Raw genomic sequence first — 21,991 nt, 5'->3', positions numbered from 1 at the left:
TACCTGCCTGACTTACTCTTCCATATTTGTCACTAAATGTGCAACACCGCGTCTCGCAGAGTGTTAAGCGTGGTTTGTGTTTCTCTGGATGTGAAAATCAGGTGGCGCAAGTGCTCCCTCTAGTGCATTTTTAGGAAATCCTGCAAGGATGTTGCCCTATTGTGTTTCATTTTTAAAATATTTTATGTCAGCTTTTAACCTGCAAATACAAAACTCACGACAGCCTATAAGAATTTTTTTTTTTAGCTGTCTCTCCATATCTCCATATACCACCTATCGAAGTAGTGGGGTGTGTAACTCTCGATATAGTAATACAACAACTATATCCATGTGCTGGTTCTGTGCTTGTTATAAAGGTATGATGAAAAGTAAGGCAATCAGAGTCTTATGTATACGGTAAGAATCTTTAATACATAAAAACATCCCAGGTTTCGGACCCTTGTCTCACAATACTGCACCAAGATAGAATGGCAATGCCTGCATTGGAGTGTAAAGTGTAAAGTGGAACTAAACCCATCGATTTAACGGTTTAAAAAAACAGTTACATATCCAGGATGTCGTGAAAGCTGTCATATTTGTTTGCGCTGTCTACCAAACTGTCAAACTATCAAATGGCTGGTGTCATAATATCTGATCACAAGTGCAGCATTATGGCAATTACAGGTCAAACAGTCTAATGCCGCGCAAAAAGGACTTCTTATCGTTTTGTTTCAACATTATCTTTCACACAACTGTTTTTAATGGTCTAGAAAAAATGAATTTTTTTTCAACCCGATTATTGTCTAAGCCTGCCTTGCCTACACACGATCGTGAAAAAAAAATGCTCTAGCAAAGCGCGGTGACGTAAAACACGTACGACGGCACTATAAAGGGGAAGTACCATTCGGATGGCGCCACCCTTGGGGCTGCTTTTGCTGATTTCGTGTTAAGTAAAACTTTGGTGAGAGACGATTCGCGCTGTTCAGTCTGTTACAGCGTGATGAATGTGCTTACTCCATTACGAACGCTAGTTTTACCAGAGGGAGCGCTCCCGTCTCATAACTTGCTTTTGAGCAATGCGCGTTTTTTTCACATCTTTAAAGCCCACACACGACCATTTTTTACAACGTTAAAAACTACGCAAAAATTTAGAGCATGTTCTAAATTTTTAATGGCCATTTTTTTTACGTCGCGAAAAATGCTCTGGAGCCCACGCACAATCTTTTTTAATGACATTACAAAAAAAAATCATTTTTTACATCTTGTACATCGCGAAAAATTGACGTGTGTACGCATCATACTTGTCCTGTGGACAGATTCTCCCACCTGAGCTGTGGATCTCTGCAGCTCCTCCAGAGTTACCATGGGCCTCTTGGCTGCTTCTCTGATTAATGCTCTCCTTGCCCGGCCTGTTATTTTAGCAGCTATGCATTGTGGGTGCTGATTTTAGTAATATACAGTCATGGAAAAGGTTCCTGACTTCAGGTTTGTTCAACCAATTTCCACACTGTTGAATGAGCCTGCATTTGTTTAGAGGAAAACACATGCAGAGAGGTCAACAGGATAGATTGAATTTAACATGGCGCAAGAATGTTGAACTCTGTGAGAATATTTATGTTATGGAACCCGTTATCAATATGTGTTTTATTTTTTTAGGTGGGTTCACATAGGGAGGACAGTCTACGAGGAAGCCACTCGCTTGTGCCAAACCAGGTGTCCGTTCCACAATTGCCTGTCCAGTCAGCTACGTCACCGGACTTAAACTCAAGTCAAGACCCATACCGTGGTAAGAACCCAGATAAGAACCACAATTCTTCCTTTCAGAAATACTGAAAAATGTTCACACGCCCCTAGTTCTGCAGTTCTGCAAAAAATACCTTTCATGTATATTTTAAATACAGATTGAATCTCTGATCTTTAGGCTCTCCGAATAATGATTGTGCCCATTTTTAATTGCTGTGCTAAAAATATCTAGAACATTTAATTATTGACTGGTGTCCTCCCCCACACCTGAGCTTACATGCTTTTATGACATTGTTTAAAGAGGTTGCGTGGGCAAAGATGTAAAAATATTCTCTAGAAATGGCCAAGGTTTAAAGCGGTATTAAACCCAAAACCAAAAATGTAATTTATTGCAGCTTACCAATCATTAGAATTGGTGGCTGCATTCGTTTTTTTACCTGGTGATCTGGCCAGTAAAGCCTCGTACACACGATAGGTTAACCAGAGGACAGCGGTCTGAAGGACCGTTGTCATAGGTTAACCGATGAAGCTGACTGATGGTCCGTCACACCTATACACCATAGGTTAAATAACCGATCATGTCAGAACGCGGTGAGGTAAAACACAACGACGTGCTGAAAAAAACAAAGTTCAATGCTTCCAAGCATGCATCGACATGATTCTGAGCATGCGTGGATTTTTAAACGATGGTTGTGCCTACTAACGATCAGTTTTGACCTATCGGTTAGGAATCCATAGGATAATTTTAAAGCAAGTTGGCTTTTTTTTAACCTATGGCTAAATAACCTATGGGGCCCACACACGATCGGTTTTGACCGATGAAAACAGTCCATCAGACCGTTGTCCCCTGGTTAACCTATTGTGTGTACGAGGCCTAAAACACGTTCTGTATTAGAGTGCTCTCACTCTGGATGAAGGAGGACAGATGGCACATTTGGACAGCTGAATTGTCACTCTGTGGGTAGGGGAGTGTTAGATGCACTAACATATAGATTAGATACACTAACAAAGTGATTTCAAACTCCAGCTATAATTTTTTAAGCAGTTACAGCACTCTTTTTTTTGTTGGTATAAAGGTTTTACGTAAATGGGGGATGGGGGTGAGGATTTCGGGGGGGGGGGGGGGGGACTGTAAGCCAGGCCTTGTAGCCCACATCTAGCCCAACCTCACAAATGCACTTTTGGAAAAATATTCAAACATTCCCGTAGACACACTCCTAAACCTTGTGGACAGCCTTCCCATAAGAGTTGAAGCTGTTATAGCTGCAAAGGGTGGGCCAGCTCAAAAAGACGGGGATGCCATTAACATTCCTGTGTGTGTAAGGGCAGGAATCCCAATACTTTTGTTAATATAGGGATTTTTTTATTATTATTATTATTATTTATTTATTTATTTATTTATTTTGTATGTATTTATGTTTTTACATATCAATACAATACAGGACAATACAAACATCCTCAAAATTATCCAATTTTTTGCCACAATTTTTTTTTTTTTTAAGGAACAAACTGGTGGTGAGGTGGTTAAAAAATATATTGACGAACGCAAAGGCTTTTAAAGTTACTCACTGAAGCCAAGTCAAAGTATTAGTTGGGGAAGTTTTACACTTCAATGAGGGTAGTCTGATAAGTTCATGGCCTGACACAGAAGGAGTGACAAAGTAGACATGAAACTTTATCACTGCACCAAGCCACTCGTCCAGATGTTCAGCACTGAAAATGGTGCATGCATGCTATACGGCTGTCATGAACTCTTTAAAAACAGTTGCCACCCCTTGTAGTCAAGTTGAAAAAGGTAAAAGTGGAAGAAGAAGGCTCAAAGTGTTCCATCAGTGGGCAAAGTGATGGCAACAGTCTTCTGAGATTCCCAGGGTGTGCAGCAGCAGTGCAGAAGGCTGTTGTCATCACGTTGCCCTTTGATGGAATACTTAGAGCCTTCTTCTTCCACTTTCCCCATTTTCAACTTGACTACCGAAGGGGTGGAAACTATTTGCAAAAAGCGCATGAAAAATGTATAGTGTGCATGCACCATTTTCAGCGCTGAACCTCTGGAAGACTGGCTTGGTGCAGTAATTCACAATTTCAGGTCTGTGTGGTCACTCCTTCTGTGTCAGGCCGTGAACTGTTCAGACTACCCTTGTATACAGTACATTTTTGATGGTGCAGTCACAAGGTACAGAGCAGCTTTAGTTGGCTGTGTGCCTTTAGATGATGCTCTCCACTGTCTAGACATGCACACATGTGAACAGGAAAGACTGCAGGTATGCTTACCTGCGCTAAAAGGTGTAAAAATAAGACTTGACCGGTTGCAGTGATCAATGAGAACACATTTCTTTCCTTCAGTTGTATGAATCAGGCCATTGCGATTTTTAGAATTCTATTCTGTATGCTGCAAATAGACTCTACAGTGTAAATTGAATCTTGGGCATTAATATTAATTTCTGTGTTCACACATGCAGGTCTCCCAGCTGGTCTGTCGGGACAGAACATGTCTCCGGGTAGCTCCGAGATCAAATCAGACGACGAAGGAGATGAAAACCAAGATTCCAAAACAGGCGACGACAATAAATTAGACGATGACAAGAAGGATGTCAAATCAATAACGAGGTCAAGATCTAGGTAACAGTACAGAAAGTGTCGCTTCATTTATTTCCTTGACTGGATTTCGATGAAGTGAACAAACAAGATTATGGAGATACCCCGCACTATTCCTTATGGCTTATGTTAACCGATGGCCAGAAGGGAACCCGACCTATTCAGATTTGTATTCTCAAATAATCACACAATGGAAAAGTCGTGAGTGACGTCCAGGTCATGTGTTGTCCTCTCCACCCCCAGTATAACAAAACAGACTCTTCAGTACCTGTTTGCTCATGTAAAGGAACAGTAAACTTGGCCATAGTGTATTTGTGAACATTTTAACTATCGAGTGATATTTTTTTTCCTGAATGTTGTAATGTTTCAAGTAAATGTCATATCAAAAAAAACTATCAATTATTCTCCCCCCCCCCCCCCAAAAAAAAAAAGATATAGAAAGAAGAAGAAGAGCAAAAAAAGAAAAAAAAATTATATAATTCACCTCTTCTCCTCTGCCTCACCCCTCGCTACAGTGGGGTATGTCTACTCTGTCCCTACTGTGTCCTTCCATATCCCACAAAAAAAGTAGAGCGGGAGAGAGAAAAGGAAGAAGAAAAAAAAACCCTGTCCTACTTCCGCGAGACCACTATTGGCCCTTTTGTCTAGTCTTTTAATAAATATATAATAATATTAGTTAGCCTTGTGCCTAGCGTTTGACTATTATCTCCTGTGATTATGTGTATCGGCCTGCATGGCCTTCCCCCCAACTAACTTAACATAGTGCCAATAGTTAGAAAGTCAAAAAGGAGAGATTTACCCCAGTAAAATAAATTTGTATTCTCAAATAATCACACAATGGAAAAGTCGTGAGTGACGTCCAGGTCATGTGTTGTCCTCTCTACCCCCAGTATAACAAAACAGACTCTTCAGTACCTGTTTGCTCATGTAAAGGAACAGTAAACTTGGCCATAAGTTAGAGGTGGCAATAGTGTATTTGTGAATATTTTAACTATCGAGTGATATTTTCTTCCCTGGATGTTGTATGAACATACATAATCAGTATTTCGGTTTTCAGTCCTGATAACCTTGTATTCTGTTTATGTGTAATAGTCAGTGGTACTAGACTGCCACTTAAAACGGAGATTTTTTTTTAGTTGTCATTACTTTTTAATATAAAAAGTGACAGTGCAGCGCTCAAAATTCTACATACATATAATAGCGTGCATAAATGGAACGCTGGAATTCATAACCTGTAAATTAAACCAACATTTATTTACATAAATAAATAATGCATGCAAAGAGGGATAGTCACTACTGGGTTGCAACCATCCTTAAAAAATGCTAATAGTGCAAACAAAATCCCCAAAATAAGTGCAAAGATGAATAGCAAAGTGCAAACAAAGTCGCAAAAATAAGTGCAAAGATACTGTAAATATCAATATTCCTCCTTAAAAAAGTGCTAATAGTGCAAACAACGTCCCAAGATTAGGTGCAAGGATGAATATCAATCTTCCTCCGTAATAAATACATATGCAGTGTCCCCAAATGCAGAAATAATCCACAGTGCATCACACGACCACCTCTGCAATGCACCCACCAGACAGATGAAATGTATAAGCAAATATACCTCCAATCCATATTTCGCCCGATGTTCATCCGACTCCAACAGCTCAGGTGCCGGTGATCCTTTCTCTGCATATAAAGCTCACACCATGAAGCCTGCACAGAAAAAGAATATAGTGTAGTTTTTTTATTAAAATTGACTAATAGTACATAAAATAAGCAATACATGTGGAAAGTTTATATAAATATGCAATAAGCTCACTCCAGAGGCCACCGGTCTGACTCATGTACTAGGCGATGTGTCGTCAGTTCGTACAGGCCCCACACAATGCGTTTCGTCCTTGGGATCCACTTACGGCTGACGTCAATGTGTGCCCCTATAAATAGCCTGACAGCGCAGGAAAGATGTAATTTTGAAGCCTGTAGCCCTATTATTCACCATATGGTAAATGGATGGGCTACAGGGAAATGGCACCCATCAGAATTGCATCTTTCCCACGCTAATAATAATAATAAACTGTACCTAAAGCCAATGTCTCTATTGAAGTAACCTTAAAATGTTGAATGTCCCATCATTTTCTGTCTCATAGGGGTCACTTAGACCAAAAGTGTGAGTGAATCACAGACAACAAAACAGACAGCAATAAACACCTGACAGGGCTATCCAAAGCTAAGAAAATAGTTTTGGCTTTGCATAATAAACCAGATTACTGTTCCTTTAAAGAGTTTTCCTAGTAACCCAAATTCAACATTTCGTAATAAAAAATAAAAAAAAATGTAATAAAAGTTTAGAAATTTAAGCACATTGACCCTTGCGGGGTACTTCTCCATAATCAAGGTGAGCGTAGAAAGTTAAATGATTATTTTTCAGGATAGAACATTACCTCAAAGCTGAATGTTTTATTGTCTTGCAATGATTATTGACTTATTTTGCTTTATAAGGCCCCATGTACACGGGTATAAAAAATGCCACTGCTAAGAGCATCCAGCATTTTCTTTTTTATGCCCGTAATCATGAGTCTTTAAAGGGGTGGTTCCCCCTAAAACAAATTTCTAACAATACATTCGTAAGACCCGTTACACTGCGGGTAGGCTGGCTTTTGTTTTGTTTTTTTAGTACATACCTCGATATCGGCGTTTCGTCCCTTGGCGGTGGGCGTTCCTAGTTGATTGACGTTCCTCCGACGGGCACATACGTGACGTCACGACTTTCCGAAAGAAGCCGAACGTCGCTGCGCAGGCGCCGTATAGAGCCGACTCTATACGGCGCCTGCGCAATGACGTACGGCTTCTGTCGGAAAGTCGTGACGCGCAGTATGCGCCCGTCGGAGGAACGTCAATCAACTAGGAACGCTAGGAATATGTGTCCCCATTAACTACAACAACGTTATCTATCTGGGATAGAATGAATAAGTCGGGAAAGTTTGCCCCTCCAATATCGCCTATTACTCCTTTGGAGGGATTTCCATGGTTCCCTCCTGGGGAAGAGAAGGGTAGTTTTGAGGGGTGGGGAGGAAATTGTTCAGAGGTGGCCCCATTTGGGGAACTGCTCCCCTTAAGGGAGTTGGTACAAAAGCAGGGGGAGGTATCAATGAGGGAATGGAAATACCGGCAGTTGACAGACCTGTTTAATAAATGGAAACACCAAATTAGATCAGTAAATACCATGACTACTTTTGAGGAGTGGTGTGTTAACCGCTTGGAACCAGGCCATATGTTATCTCGGATGCACAGAATGGTCCAGAGTGCCCAAGATAAGACAATCCCATATTACATGCGTGAATGGGAAAGGGAGTTGGGCCTTAAATTCACAGTGGAACAATCAAATAGGTTGATGGAAATAACACACCGGTCCTCAATAAGTTCATATATACAGGAGATGTCGTATAAGTTTCTGACTAGATGGTACCATACGCCGACCCGTTTGGCTCAGATCTACCCATTAATGAATGCCAACTGCTGGAGGGGGTGCAATCAAAGAGGTTCATTTCTTCATATATGGTGGCAGTGTCCCAGGATCAGGAGATTTTGGGAGGAGATATCCCCGTGGATAAAGAAACTGACATTAAGACCTATTGAGCAATCCCCATTGCATTTCCTGTTTCATGGAATGCCAGCATCCATAAAGTTCTACAAAAGAAGTGTTACACCACACCTATTAAATGCAGCGAAGGCACTGATACCTAGATACTGGAAACAACCTAAAGTCCCCAATATAGTGGAATGGAAAATCGAGGTAGAGAGGATAATGGAGGCAGAGAGATGGGTATACATGGTCAAGGACCAACAGGACAAATTTAAGGATATATGGGCAGGGTGGATATACTACTCTCCTGAAGTAGGGAAGGATTAGTTTGGGGCGGAGAGGCTAGGAGGCGGGTGGGGGGGAGTGGTGAGACGGCGAATAATTTTTTTTCCTTTTTTTTTTTTTTTTTTTTTTGTTTGGTTTTTTTTTTTTTTTTTTTTCTGTCTCCCTACCCTGCGGGCACCGGAGGGGGGAGGGGGGGGGCGCGCCCCCCCCCCCCCTCCTATTTTTTCACCCTTTTTTTTTTTTTTTTTTCCCCTCCTCTTTTTCACAGCACTAATTTGGATCACTAAAGAGGAAGAAATAAATAATCAACTAAATCACATAGGAGGATAAGTATAGAGGCTCCCCTTAAGGAATTTTATTTGGGAGTCATAAGAATGGGAACGGGGGTGTTAAAGGAAGGTTATAGTCACAAAAGAAAGACCACTAATAAGGGAAAGGAGAAGAACACACTCAATATTGTTTTTTTTTTTTTTTATTTATTCATTTATTTACTTATTTTTTTTTCCTCTCCTCTTTTTTGAGGTGGGTATGAAACTTCTCCCCTTCGCATGGTAGGGGGGAGGGGAGATAAGGTGATGGGGAGTTAATGAGGCACGAAACAAAGGAAACATTTTTTTTTTCTCTCACTAAAGTCACGAAATTAAGGACTATTAAGCCCTGCACAAATACCTTTGCTTTTTTTTCTTTTATTATTAGGGTGGTATTGAGCTCCTCCTTTTTGTGCCATAGGGAGGTCATAAGGTGATGGGGTCTAGGGGGTCACGAGGGAGGGGGGGGGGGTCTCGTCTCTCCTTTCTCCTCCTCTTTCTCTCTCTCCCTGGCGTCCCTCCCACCTCTTGTAGGTGGGGAGTGGGACGGGGGATTGGAGGAGAGGGAGGGGGAGGCCGAGAGTGCCCATGGGGGGGATAATGTAATGTATGAAAGTAATTTTTTTTTTTTTTTTTTTAAGTTGTTTGTTGGTTTGTTATGGTGATTTGTTTATTGTATGTGATGTAATTTGGAAAATAAAGAAAAGAAGTAATTAAAAAAAAAACTAGGAACGCCCACCGCCAAGGGACGAAACGCCGATATCGAGGTATGTACTAAAAAAACAAAACAAAAGCCAGCCTACCCGCAGTGTAACGGGTCTTACGAATGTATTGTTAGAAATTTGTTTTAGGGGGAACCACCGCTTTAAGAGTTTTGAACCAACTTCTAAAAAAGGCTCAACATTTTGTTCTTGCCAGTAAATGATTTATAATGTATTTTAAGCAAGTGTACTTTAGTTATTCTAAAGTTTGCTTGGGTGAAAGGCTTGTTGTGACTTTTACAGTTTTAATGCTTGCTGCACCTTGTTTCCATGATTGTAGCTAATATGCAGATTGAAAGATTCTCCGTTTGCTTATCAGGCATTGAAATCAACATCCCTGCTGAATGGCTGGTAAATGACAGATGCTGTGCACAGCCTGCCTATATACAGGGCAAATATGGCTGCCCCTATAACCACTTGTTACAGTAGTCAGGCTTCTGGCACATCTGCTTCAGATAACACCACCCATAATGAAAAAAGTTATTTTGGGAAATGCCAGGCCTGTAGGGTAATACCCCATGCCCTGCTTCTTTAAAGCAATCACATGGCCCTTGCCAGTATATTTACTTGTGAGAACCCCTGTATACAGTATATTGGTCATGGCCAGTGTGCACAGCCAACCATGCCCCTCAACACTCAAGTGTCAGTTTTGGGTGCACGGACCCTTTAAAGTGCAAGTCCACTTCTGCAAAGAAAACAATTTGCAATCCTCCAATGGTCTGAGTGCTGAGTGGGAAGGTCTTCCACTAACTTACAGAAGGCGTGTGTAGCAATTATATATACACGCATCAATTTTGTTTTTTAACAAAAGTGGTTACCCATTAAAGCCTCATTTTGACACCCAGCTTTTTCTTCAGCTTCAGTCCCCTTTCCTTTGTTTATGGACCAACATGGACTTTCTGTAGTGTGCATCCTGTGTCAGTCATGATGATGAAAATGTGGTTGGAGTGGGTTGGCACAGACCCAGCCTGGCTCACACTGTCTCCCAGGGCAGGTGCAGGGTTGACGGAGACCACAGATTATTCTGTATGCCTGGTTTAAGGAATCAATCATTTGCATATTCGCAGCCCGTAATCAATCAGAAACTGTAATAAAATAAATAAAACATTTAAAGCCTAACTCCAAGCAAAAAAAAAAGTTTTCCCATGCAGAGGGACTGTGCTGCACTGCGCGGGTCATCTGCTCGTTTTTGTCTAGGGGATTGGAGAAACCTTATACTCACCCAATCCTTCGCTCCACCTGCAAAGGGCACCCCCCACAAACTAGCGGTAGACTTTTCCTGACATCCTCGTGCCCAGTGCAGGTCCACCGCACAAGACCACTAAACTTGGTCCACGAGAAGGCATCAGGTATGAGCGTGCATTGAGAATAACACTGGAAACAACACTGGGCGGTACACATTCACCACAATGTTGATTTGCGGCAGAACCCCTGGGGACCACCAAAATTTCCAATCTCCTCATGGACTCCGCCACAATGTTGATTTGCGGCAGAACCCCTGGGGACCACCAAAATTTCCAATCTCCTCATGGACTCCGCCACAATGTTGATTTGCGGCAGAACCCCTGGGGACCACCAAAATTTCCAATTTCCTCATGGACCATCCAACCACTGGTTGGCGACAACTACGCTAGACCACAGGAGGGGGGCTAGGGACGGGGTGGGTGGCAAGGGCCACAGGATGCAGGGAGGATCGGAGGAGTCGGTAAGTATATCTCTGTTCTCCAAAAAGCAAGGAGTTGACCTGTGCAGTGGGGGTACACCCCCACTGCATGGGAAAACCTTTTTTTTCCCCTGGAGTTTAGCTTTGGAAATCTCTGCCATTGGACGGTTTTGTACTAGAATTACGTTTTTCTTTAAAGTATGTTTGTTTTATAATGTTCTACCTTTTGTTTTGCTCAGAGTTTTTATTTGAACATCTTTATTATTTCTCAGCAATAACGATGATGAGGATCTGACCCCCGAGCAGAAGGCGGAGCGGGAGAAAGAAAGAAGGATGGCCAATAACGCTCGGGAGCGTCTCCGCGTCCGAGACATCAACGAGGCTTTCAAGGAACTGGGGAGAATGGTGCAACTTCACTTGAAAAGTGACAAACCCCAGACCAAGCTTCTGATACTACACCAGGCTGTGGCTGTCATCCTTAGCTTGGAACAGCAAGTCAGAGGTGAGGAACTATGATGAACTCAATCATTGCTTTACCAAACTTGCAAACATATGACAGCACAGAATACCTGCATAGTTTTCAGACCACACTTTTTCCCTGCAACACCAGCTGACTTCAGGTCAGCTGTAAAACAATAAAAATAAGGCACCCCAGTGTAGCTTTATCATTTAGATACAAGTAGTAAGCAGACAATATATATTTGTAATATGTTCTCTTTACTCAGCTGGGAACTGTCAAAATGAGGTTTAGTTCCTTTTAAGCTCTGCTAAGACTTAAAGTGGATGTAAAACCCATTCCTGAAATTTGAGCTGGGCACATATATCTGTAGTGTTTACTTATCTCTCTTCAAAGCCCTAATTCCCATGTCTTTCTCCTGCTTAGTTCTTCTGTTATCAGCATGATAACGTCTGACACGTTCTTTGTCAACTGAGATAAAACCAAGCTGAATTTTGCATCTCGGTGGATGCATAGAAATAGATTAGCAGATAGCTGGTCTATTCACAGCATAGCTCTGCATTGTTTCTTCCTTTTTCTGCCTATGTGGAGAGGGCCTTTTCTCCAATCAGCTGTCTCACAATGTATGTCAAGAATCCACAATCAAGTGAAGTTGCACCATCCTCCCCAGTTCTTCGAAAGCTTCGGTGAATCAGGAAGAGAAAATTCTACCAGGACTTGCACTTTCTAAACAGTATATAAAGATGAAGACAGCAGATATACATGAAAAACTTATGGAGGAGGATTTGTTTAATCTCTGTGTATCATCTGAGGTTGTTTACTTCACTGGGTATATGTGAGGGTTTACATCCACTTTAAGAAAAGTGTAGAGTCTGACTACTTACTACTTTTGTAACTGGTGACTTGCTTTTGTCAGTGGCCTACACTTCTGTGAAGCGTGCCGATTTATGTCAGTTTTTGTTACAGCAGGGAGGCACCACTAAAATTAAAGCCTACCTGTCACATACAACCAAGATAAGCAAGATAGTTGACATATTGGAAAATGAGCATAAAGAAGTACTTTAGCATTAGCACAAGTTTGATATGCCACCCCTGGCATTGCCTGTGTTGGTACTTTTATGACTCTTTGTAAGCTAAAGTATGACCAACATGTGCCATGAGCAAGAATCATTCTCCTCTGTATGGGGATCATACATATATAACTCACCAATATCCATGTATGGGATTTACATAGAGGATTGTATTGCCCTATATCCATAGGTCATTCACAGACACCATCTGCCTTAACAAAATAAAATTAAAGTTAAAGGGGAGTTCCAGGCATTTTTAATGTTTATTAAAAGTCAGCAGCTACAAAAAAGTGTAGCTGCTGGCTTTTAATAAACATGCACTCACCTGCTCCACGTTCCAGCGACGCCCCGGCCGGAGCTCCGCTCCTCTCCCCCCCTCTCCGGCCGGCGTCCTCGTTGTTACTGTGGGCACCCGGCCATGACAGCTTTCAGCTTCACGGCCAGGCACTCACTGCGCATACACGAGCGGCGCTGCGCTATCTGATTGGACAGGCGAACGCCTGGGACCTGTCACGTGTCCCAGGCGATCGCCTACAGGGAGGGGCCGCCAAAAGGCAATATGACGTATTGCCTTAGCGGCCCCTCAGCAGAAGGAGGAAGTGGGACAGGATGTCCCACTCCTCCTGAAGCCCCCCCCCAAAAAAAATTACATGCCAAATGTGGCATGTAAGGGGGCGAGGAGTGGATTAAGCGGAAGTTCCACTTTTGGGTGGAACTCCGCTTTAAAGCCAAATTACAAGCTTACCTTATTTAACACATTTGCAGTGTGTCTTCTCCTCAGTTGCAATTTTCATGTAACATCTCCATAATACAGAGGGAAAAAAATGATAGCTCAGGTCGAAGCCACTGTACTAACAATCCGATATTAGTAAAGTAATCTCCCCTGTTGTTCTAATGCGTTCTGATGGGACTGACCCCAGCCCCCCGCCTGCCAGAACTCTCCGGTCAGTGCTTTCAGCCAATGGCTGAGAGCGCTGACCAGGAACCAGTCTGCAGACCTTTTCTGGTCATGCCCCTTCAACAGCTTCAGCTTCTGTCAGATTAGCTGCAGTACACATGGGACAAATGTCCACCTAACATTCAGACCGTGTGTACAGGGCTAAAGTCTGCAACATCCAGTGACCATCAGGAATGCATGTCTCAGGCCCCGTACACACGACCGAGTTTCTCGGCAGAATTCATCCAGAAACTCGATCGGAGCCGTATTCTGCGTGTGTACACTTTTGGCCGTCGAGCCAAATAGAGAACATGTTCTCTATTTCCTCATTAGTCAATGAGGAAACTTGGCTCGCCGAGATCCTCGGCGGTTTCACAAGGAACTCGACGAGCAAAACGATGTGTTTTGCCCATCGAGTTCCTCGGACGTGTGTACGGGGCCTCAAGAGAACTAGGGCTATGTTCTTTCATATAAAGTTTGAGGCAGGGTGCTGTGATATTTACAGGAGCCTGCCAGCCCTTCCCATCAAACTTGATCTTGTTGTAAAGCAACGGCCAACAAAAACACCCACTGAAGGCATCGCCGGGTCTCAAAAAAAGGTATGTCTTAGAAATCTAACATTTTGATTGCAGTTTAGCTTTAAAAATTGAAAAATAAGTCTTCATTCCTTAAACAAACATTCTAAAGTCTTTTTGTTTTTTACTTTATATACGATATGTATATATTGTATATGTTTATATATTTTTTATATAACGTTATGTCTTATAGAAAGGAACTTAAACCCTAAAGCAGCATGTTTGAAGAGGAGGGAAGAAGAGAAAGTGTCATCAGATCCCTCGCCTCTATCTCTTTCTGGCCCCCATGTTGGAATGGGGGACGCATCAAGTCATTTGGGACAGATGTAAAAAAAAAAAAGTAAGTTCCCCTTCCTTCCTAAACCTAAAAAAGTGTCTGGTAGCAGACACCCTGGGGAAGATGCAGTTGGTTTATTTGAGATTAGCAGTTTTGCTTCCTGTGAGATAAAAGTAGAGTTTTTTTTTTCTTTGGAATTGGGGAGATTGAAGAAGGGTAAAGTTTTTATAGACTCATGTGTCCCCACTGGGGGGATTTCCCTCCAATAGACATGTGCATTTTGTTTTGTTACAAATCAAAATTTGGACACAATTTTTGTTATTGAGAATTAGATGTATCCCGGTATCAAAATAGTAACGCATTTCAACAAATCCAAAATAAATTATAACAAAAACAATTAATTCATTTGTATTCATTTGGATGACAGGATGCCATAGTTGGGGGCTTTTGTTAATGTTTGAAGCACCCGAAATAACGAAACACCATAATGAATTATGCAAATCGATTCTGATCCATTTGATTTTATTCTAGTGAGCGTAGCGTGAATGTTCTAAAAAGATTATGTTTCTATTGAGGTTAAACTTTGGAGACCAATTGTTTAATATGAAATAAGATGATTCCTACTTATAGTGTATGGGTTGGATGGAGGTGGATCCATCCGAATCTCTAAATAATAACAAAGAATGAATTTGAAATAAATTACGTTCCATTCGTTACTTTCGGATGCACGTGACAAGTCAATATCGTCCAATCAAGCTCATTACATTTTTTTGGTGGGGTGGACTAGCAGAGATGATGCAGAGTCATAAGTAATCTCCTGGAGTAAGAAATTAACACATTAAAATAAATATATTTGTCCATGCTTCCTGGATCCTTCAAATCTGTAAAGAACGATGATGTCCTGCGACACTTCCTGGCCTTGGCTAGGGTAGTTATTCCTCGTCACTGGCGATCAACGACTATGCCTTCCTTGGGGGATTGGGCAATTTAGGTGGAAAATGTATGAGACCTGGAACATCTGTTGGCTCAGGAAGCTGGGAAGGAAGAGCAGTTTTCTCTCACCTGGACATCTTGGTCCATGTTCCACTACTCTGCAGAGTTTGTTGATTGGGCTGCAGGAAACTCAGCTACCCTCCCATTGGAGCCTTGTTGGAGTGTTCACTTTACTGCCTTTTTCTTTTTATGACTTTATCCTATCCTTTTAGTCAAATATTGTTCAGGGGCTTTTATCCATCCCTTGTGTCGACTCAATTAACATTGTTCATTTACAACAATATGTGATCCCTCCAGCATACTCTTCTCAGAAGTAACAATATTTCAATATACTTTATGGTGCCCCATTCTCTACAATGTAATTAAAAGAGAAGTATGTTTTTTTAGATTCATACTTACCTTGGTGGATACAGCATTTGCCTCTACACTGAGAACCGAGTGATCAAACACCGCCAATCACTTGGTTCTCACAGCTCCTTGAGCAGGGAGCTGCAGACTGTCAGGGAGCGGCCAGTTAGACTCTCAGCGGCTCTCTGGGAGGCTGAGCCGGGTGTTGGTTCAGGGATCTGGGCAGATGTCAACTCCGTTGTCATCATGACGCGGTGCCTGGACTGACTCTGTGACGTCATCAGAGAGCGGACTTCGGCACAATCTCCGCTGAAAATGGGTCACAGGAGTTCAAAACAAACTGCACTCCTGTGATCCATAGGAGAAGTACAGCCAAACAAGCTTTCACTATACATCTCCTTTAAGTGTGATGCCAATTTCAGTCTATCACCTGAACCCATGTCCTGTTTTTTTCATACACTCCATTGTCTGCACCTATCTGTTATCTTAATTTATAATCCTGACTCTGTACTTAAAGAGGAAGTAAAGCCAATTGAAAAACTAAAAACCTTGCAAGACAAAGGCATAATGAGCTAGTATGCATAGCATACTAGCTTATTATGTATTACTTACCTCAGATCGAAGCCCCCGCAGAGGTCCTCGTCTCCCCCTCCAGCCGCCGACATGTAGCCTGGGGCTTGCTTCCGGGTATCGCATCTCTGGCGCTGTGATTGGCATGTGCGCGGGAGCCGCTGGTAATGGCACACAGACTGAAGCAACAGCACATATGTGCCATTACTTCAGTTTTACATCGGCACATGCAGGGGACAGGAGATATCTCCTAAACCATGCAGGTTTAGGAGATACCCTTGATAGCTACAGGTAAGCCTTAACATAGGCTTACCTGTAGCATAAAGTTGTTTTATAGGGTTTACAACCACTTTAAGTGAATACAACACCTATATTCTTTGTCGTTGAAGGGTACTTTCACTTATATTTGCTGTATGCAAACCTTGATTTGTATTTTTTCAATAAAAGCAGATTGAACAAGAAAAACAAATATAGTAAATCTTCCGAAATAACTTCCGAAAATACAAATAAATTCAGAGCAATAATTATACAAAATTAATCAGAATATACAAAATGAATTTCTGAAAACAAATTATTCTAACAAAACGAATGTGATGAAGTGGATTTAATTCTGCTTTTTATAATTTTCTGCTGGGACTCTGGGCTTCAGCAAAATGGCAGCCTCCACCAAGAAGAAACTGGTGCAATGCTGGAGGCAATTTACAGTATGCACTAATTTTGGTAGCATAGTTATTAATGTGGAATGTATTTCCTTACTAAAGAACATTATTTTTTATCAAGTTGTTTTGGGTAAAGTTCTGCTTTAACAAATAAATCTGAAACAAATTTTTCCTTTGTGCATATATCTTCCCTCCACCATTCCCCATCGCTTGGACAGAAAATTAGAGAAAATTTAGCAAATGAGAGCAAAAATAGCAAATAAAAAACACAGTAAAGTTATTTATTTTAGGGAGATTTCCTCTCATTTCCTCTCTTAGGCCTCTTTCACACCGGGCGGATCAGTAATGATCCGCCCCGTGCACCTCCGCTTGCTCAGCGGGGATCGCTCTGTTGATCCCCACTGAGCCGGCGGATGACAGGCGGTCCCCGCACACTGTGCAGGGACCGCCCTGTCTTTTCTCCGCTCTCCCCTATGGGGGGGTCAGATGAACACGGACCGTATGTCCGTGTTCACCCGATCCGCCAGGCGGATGGAAAAGTAGGTTTTTCCTCTGTCACACTTTGGCGGATCGGAGCGGTTCGGATGGCATTGTGCATGTCACCGCTGACATCCGCGGCTCCATAGAGGAGCACGGAGCGCCCGTACAGGTCCGCAAAAAAAAAACTGACAGGCGGACCTGAACGGACGCTCAATCTGAAAGAGCCCTTAGATTGGGTTCACATATGTGCAAATTGGATGAAGTTTCACCACATCCAATTCCAATGCTCTCAATAGAACTGGTTCACACATGTCCGAGATGGCCAGGGTGCGGTTCCCAAAAAGGTTCTGTGGATTTTTGGGTCTGGTTCAGGTGCAAATTGAGGCAAAAATTTGAACCTGAATTACACTCGAACTGGTGAACAGAAACGTGCCGGCCCCGGGCTGAAAAACGCGGCTGTACATATGTAAACCCGGCCTTAGTGTGTGTTACGGTGACTCAGGGTGTCCCTAGAACAGGAAGTAGAAGCTAAACTAAGCCCATATGACACTCCTTCCAATAAGAGAACCTCAGTTTCCAATAAGGGCATGCAAATTAGAGGAACAGTGCATGAGTAGAGCCTAGCCCCTAAGTTGAGTAAATAAAATAAAATAAAGTTGAGTAATTAAAAATAAAATAAAGCCTTTAGTAACAAACTAAAGCAGATGGGGCACGGAAGAGGCCTTTTCAATGAGATGAAAAGGTAATAGGTAGATCTTTTCCTGAGCTCAAGGTTTGTCCACTATCTTATATTTATGGACAGACTTAGAGCCTGAGAATTGATATATATTCCTTTAGCCCAGTAAATAACTAAATGGGTCAGTCTAAATAAAAAAAATAAAATGTTAGCAGAGTAGGAAAAAGAGTTAATAGGAGAAAAGACATACAGAATCCCTTCTGCCAAAGGAAATTACCTTCGAGCAATTTTTTCCAAATTTAATTTTAGTTCTGCTTTAACTCAAGCTGTTTTTTCCTTGTAAATTCAAGCATTCTGTCTATTATTGTTTTCTTTACTTTTCTCTTCTTTTTTTTTTCAGGTCCAGTATTTTCCATCTTTTTTTTCCCCTTTTGCATTTCTTCATTTAGGCAAGAAGCCACTTCCTTAACAGCTGTATTATCTTAATCCCAGATAAACATTTCTCCCTTGACCCTTTTTGTAAAATAAGACAAGTCTGAGTAGATATATGCATTACAGACGCAAGAGCATTCCCAACACAAGAATCAGCGCAACCGGGAAGGATGGACTCCTAACATATTTTAGAAAAATGTCCCAAGCAGTATGGCGCAGGTGGCTGCTACGCACCCTGGACAGTGAATGGCAATCTACTCCACGTCGTGGAACAATGCATTTGTGCCTAAACTTCTTTTGGAAAAAAAAAAAAAGTATAATGAAATTTGTAAGTCTGAAAAAAATATTTAATTAAAAAAAAACAAAAAAACAATTGTATACTTGCAATAATGAAAAAGTGTACTTCTGGGGGGGCAAAAAAAAGATTGTCCCCGTTAAATTCCACTAGTGTTTATATTTTCTCGAGGGGAAAAACTGAAGCACGGGAAGTATTGCTGCCCAGACACTTAACAAAACCAGCAAATGTCCGATTAAAAATTAAGCGTTGATATTAGCCATTCCTTAGGGTAGGAGGAACAGATGGATCTAATAGACCTATGACAAATATATAAATATATATATAAATATATATGAAAATGTAGTGCATATGGTAAACTTTTGGTTCATTTGTTTAAAAACTGTTTTTGCTTCTGTATAAATAATAATGATGAATAACTTTTTTAAAAAAAGAGACTTTACTGTAAATAGGTTTGTGTGTGTGTGTCTTCTGTTTTTTTTTTTTTTTGTTTGTTTTTTCGTCCTTTGCGACTTGTCTTGTGAACTCTGTAGGGAGGTGATGTAGGATTATACGCTGAGCCTATAGTCGCTTCTCAGTAAACAGAGTTGTAATTCCAGTCTTTTGGGAGCACAGGTCTTAGGTCACACCATGTACATAGTTTTCTGGGCAGCCTAAACGTGGCATTCTCAAGTTTTTGCCATTATGTAAAAGCTGCATATTTGAGTCTATTCTGGGATTTTTTCATAGGTACAAGGTTAGAATGCTACAAAATGTTACCACTGTGCCTTTCAATGTTTATATCATCATTAAGAAAAGAAAAAGAAAAAAAAAAAAACTTAAGTGGCTGTGATATAGCTAACCAATTTATAAGTGTTAACTACATATGTAGCTAAAGCGGTATGCAACAAGACTTTTTTCTGGTAAGGCGGTCGGAATGATTTGATAAGCACCAGGCGTGAAAAGCACAGGGCTTGTCAACAATTGTTGCCATTTTTAAAAAGTGGCGGTGTTAATTTGTATGGAAGGATATCAGCCGACCCAATGAGTATCATCTAGCACTTTCCCGAGTGTGGCAACAAAGGTTTTTTTTTTTTTGGGCCAGTATGAATGTGGGTTAATATTTGACAACTCAGTGTCACTTTCCACCTCCTCCCCCAAACAAAAAGAAAAACAGCTAAATAAAAGCTTGCTTGTACTGACCCAGTTACAAACTGCAAAGTCTTTTCATGACTTCTTTTGATATGCAGTATACATTATGTGCGGTCCTTACCATTAGTTAATCTCTGTTATTTCTCCAGTCACACAAACTTGGCATGTACTTAATATCATTTAGTTAGGATTATCGACACTTAGCCCTGTGAAAATGCCATAAAAAACGGTCTAGATGTCCATCTGTCCTCCAGCTATATACATTCAGAAATGACAATTGCATTTGTAAATTTTATGCAACAAATGACAAACGTATTATTATTTTGGAATTGTGTATGTAAAATTTATATTTTTACATGTAGACTCTTGTTATTATGTGTTTTAATATGTTGTATTGGGATTTTTTTTAAATCTGTGTGGTTGAAAAAAAAATCTTTGAAATCAAACCTTAAAAAAAAAAAAAAAACTGCGAAAATATGAATTTTGTGTTTGTTTCCAGGATCATAAAAGAAAACTGACAGCTGCCCTTGTTATCACTTCCATATCCTTCACCTGTACGATGAAACATTGTAAATATGTTAAATGTGGGAAAAATGATAAGATGATGTCCTTGGATTTATACATTTTGTTTTGTAAATGTGGAGGTGGATTACGATTGGTCTTAAATTGTAAAGCAGTTATTTTTGCATTCCTGTATGCAGTTCAAAAGCCCACACATCAGCAGTTTTCTCCTTGACCATGCTATTACTTAAAGGGAAAAATATAATGTATTTTTCAGTGAGCACATAATCTGAGTTATTGCATTCTTTACTTTTAAGTCATTTTGATGTGACTTTCGCATTTATAAATGCTTGTGCTTCCATATTTTTATTGTTATATTAAATATAGAGATTTGTAGATTAGCCACTAGAGGGAGCTCTGTGTTTTCCCTGCAATTGACTGAGATAACATATCTGGGAATGCATTGTTTTTAGCAGGTCAGTAAAACAAACAGTAAAGCAAAAGCAGTGCTACACAAGGAGAAAGCAGATCCTGTTTAAGTAGTAGGCAAATATGGCTGCCCCATGTTCATATATATATATATATATATATATATATATATATATATATATATATATATATATAAATATATATATATACAAATATATATATATATATATATATATATATATATATATATATATATATAAAATTACAAATGGTACACTGAAACAACGTTTTTAAAACATTAACACACAGGGGATAATTTACTAAAAGTGGAGAATGAAAAATCTGGTGTATCTGTTCGTAGTAGCCAATCAGCTTCTAACTCCAACTTGTTCAGGTAAGCTTTGACAATAGAAACTGGAAGCTGATTGGTTTCTATGCAGAGCTGCACCATATTTTGCACTCTCCAGTTTTAGTAAATCAATCCCAAACTGACAAGAACATTAATATCAAGTTAATCTTATAAACATTGGGAAGACCACATTCCTTTTAATTCTGTAAAATTATTTAAAATAAAAATGTCGGAATAAACTATTTTTAATTATATTATACAGCAGGTAAAATAAGTATTGAAAACCTCACCAATTTTCTACGTAAATATATTTCTAAAGGTGCTATTGACTTTTTTATTTATGGATTGCATAGGTTGTTACCGACATGTGGTGAAAATATCATGTCGATAGCACCTGAAAATAATGATTTGACCTCTGCAGATTTTGTAAGTTTGCCCACTTACAAAGAAATGAAGGGTCTATAATTTTTATCATTTTTTTTTAAAATAATAACCAAAAATCCAGAAAAAAAAAAAAACATAATATAAATGTTATAAGTGGAGTTGAAGTTCAGTGAATAAAATACGTATTTGATCCCCAAGCAAAACATGACTTAGTACTTGGTGGAGAAACCCTTGTTGGCAATCACAGAGGTAAGATGTTTCTTGTACTGTAGTTGGTGACCAGGTTTGCACAAATCTCAGGAGGGATTTTGGTCCACTCTTCTTTACAGATCTTCTCTAAATTCTTAAAGTGGAGGTTCCCCCTAAAAGAAAATTCTAACAATACATTCAGAAGCCTGATTACACTGCGGGTAGGCTGTTTTTTTTTTTTTCGTACATACCTCGATATCTCCGTTTCATCCCTCGGCTTCCGGGTATGATTATTGTGGGGCTGGGCGGTCCTAGTTGATTGACGTTCCTCCGA

At 40.5% G+C, this 21,991-nt stretch overlaps 1 protein-coding gene across 15 annotated transcripts in view; it reads left to right on the top strand.

The window, feature by feature from the left end:
* The window catches only part of TCF4 (transcription factor 4), a 627,840-nt gene extending 608,028 nt beyond the window's left edge, over positions 1-19,812 (top strand). For 10 of the 15 annotated variants that reach the window (XM_040337356.1, XM_040337391.1, XM_040337364.1 and 7 more), the window contains 5 exons: positions 1,636-1,765; positions 4,182-4,341; positions 11,178-11,407; positions 14,138-14,284; positions 18,348-19,812. In XM_040337356.1, the coding sequence (XP_040193290.1) occupies positions 1,636-1,765; positions 4,182-4,341; positions 11,178-11,407; positions 14,138-14,274 (657 nt within the window). In that variant the 3' untranslated portion in view covers positions 14,275-14,284; positions 18,348-19,812. The remainder of the gene's footprint in view (positions 1-1,635; positions 1,766-4,181; positions 4,342-11,177; positions 11,408-14,137; positions 14,285-18,347) is intronic. The other 5 variants (XM_040337401.1, XM_040337373.1, XM_040337317.1 and 2 more) reach the window with 1 other exon arrangement.
* The last annotated feature ends 2,179 nt before the right edge of the window (positions 19,813-21,991 follow it).

The sequence above is a fragment of the Rana temporaria genome, chromosome 1 (genome assembly GCF_905171775.1).
Source record: "Rana temporaria chromosome 1, aRanTem1.1, whole genome shotgun sequence".
NCBI classification, from domain to species: Eukaryota; Metazoa; Chordata; class Amphibia; order Anura; family Ranidae; genus Rana; species Rana temporaria.
The sequence above is the reverse complement of the archived record's forward strand: the minus strand, read 5'-3'. Positions and strand labels throughout refer to the sequence as shown.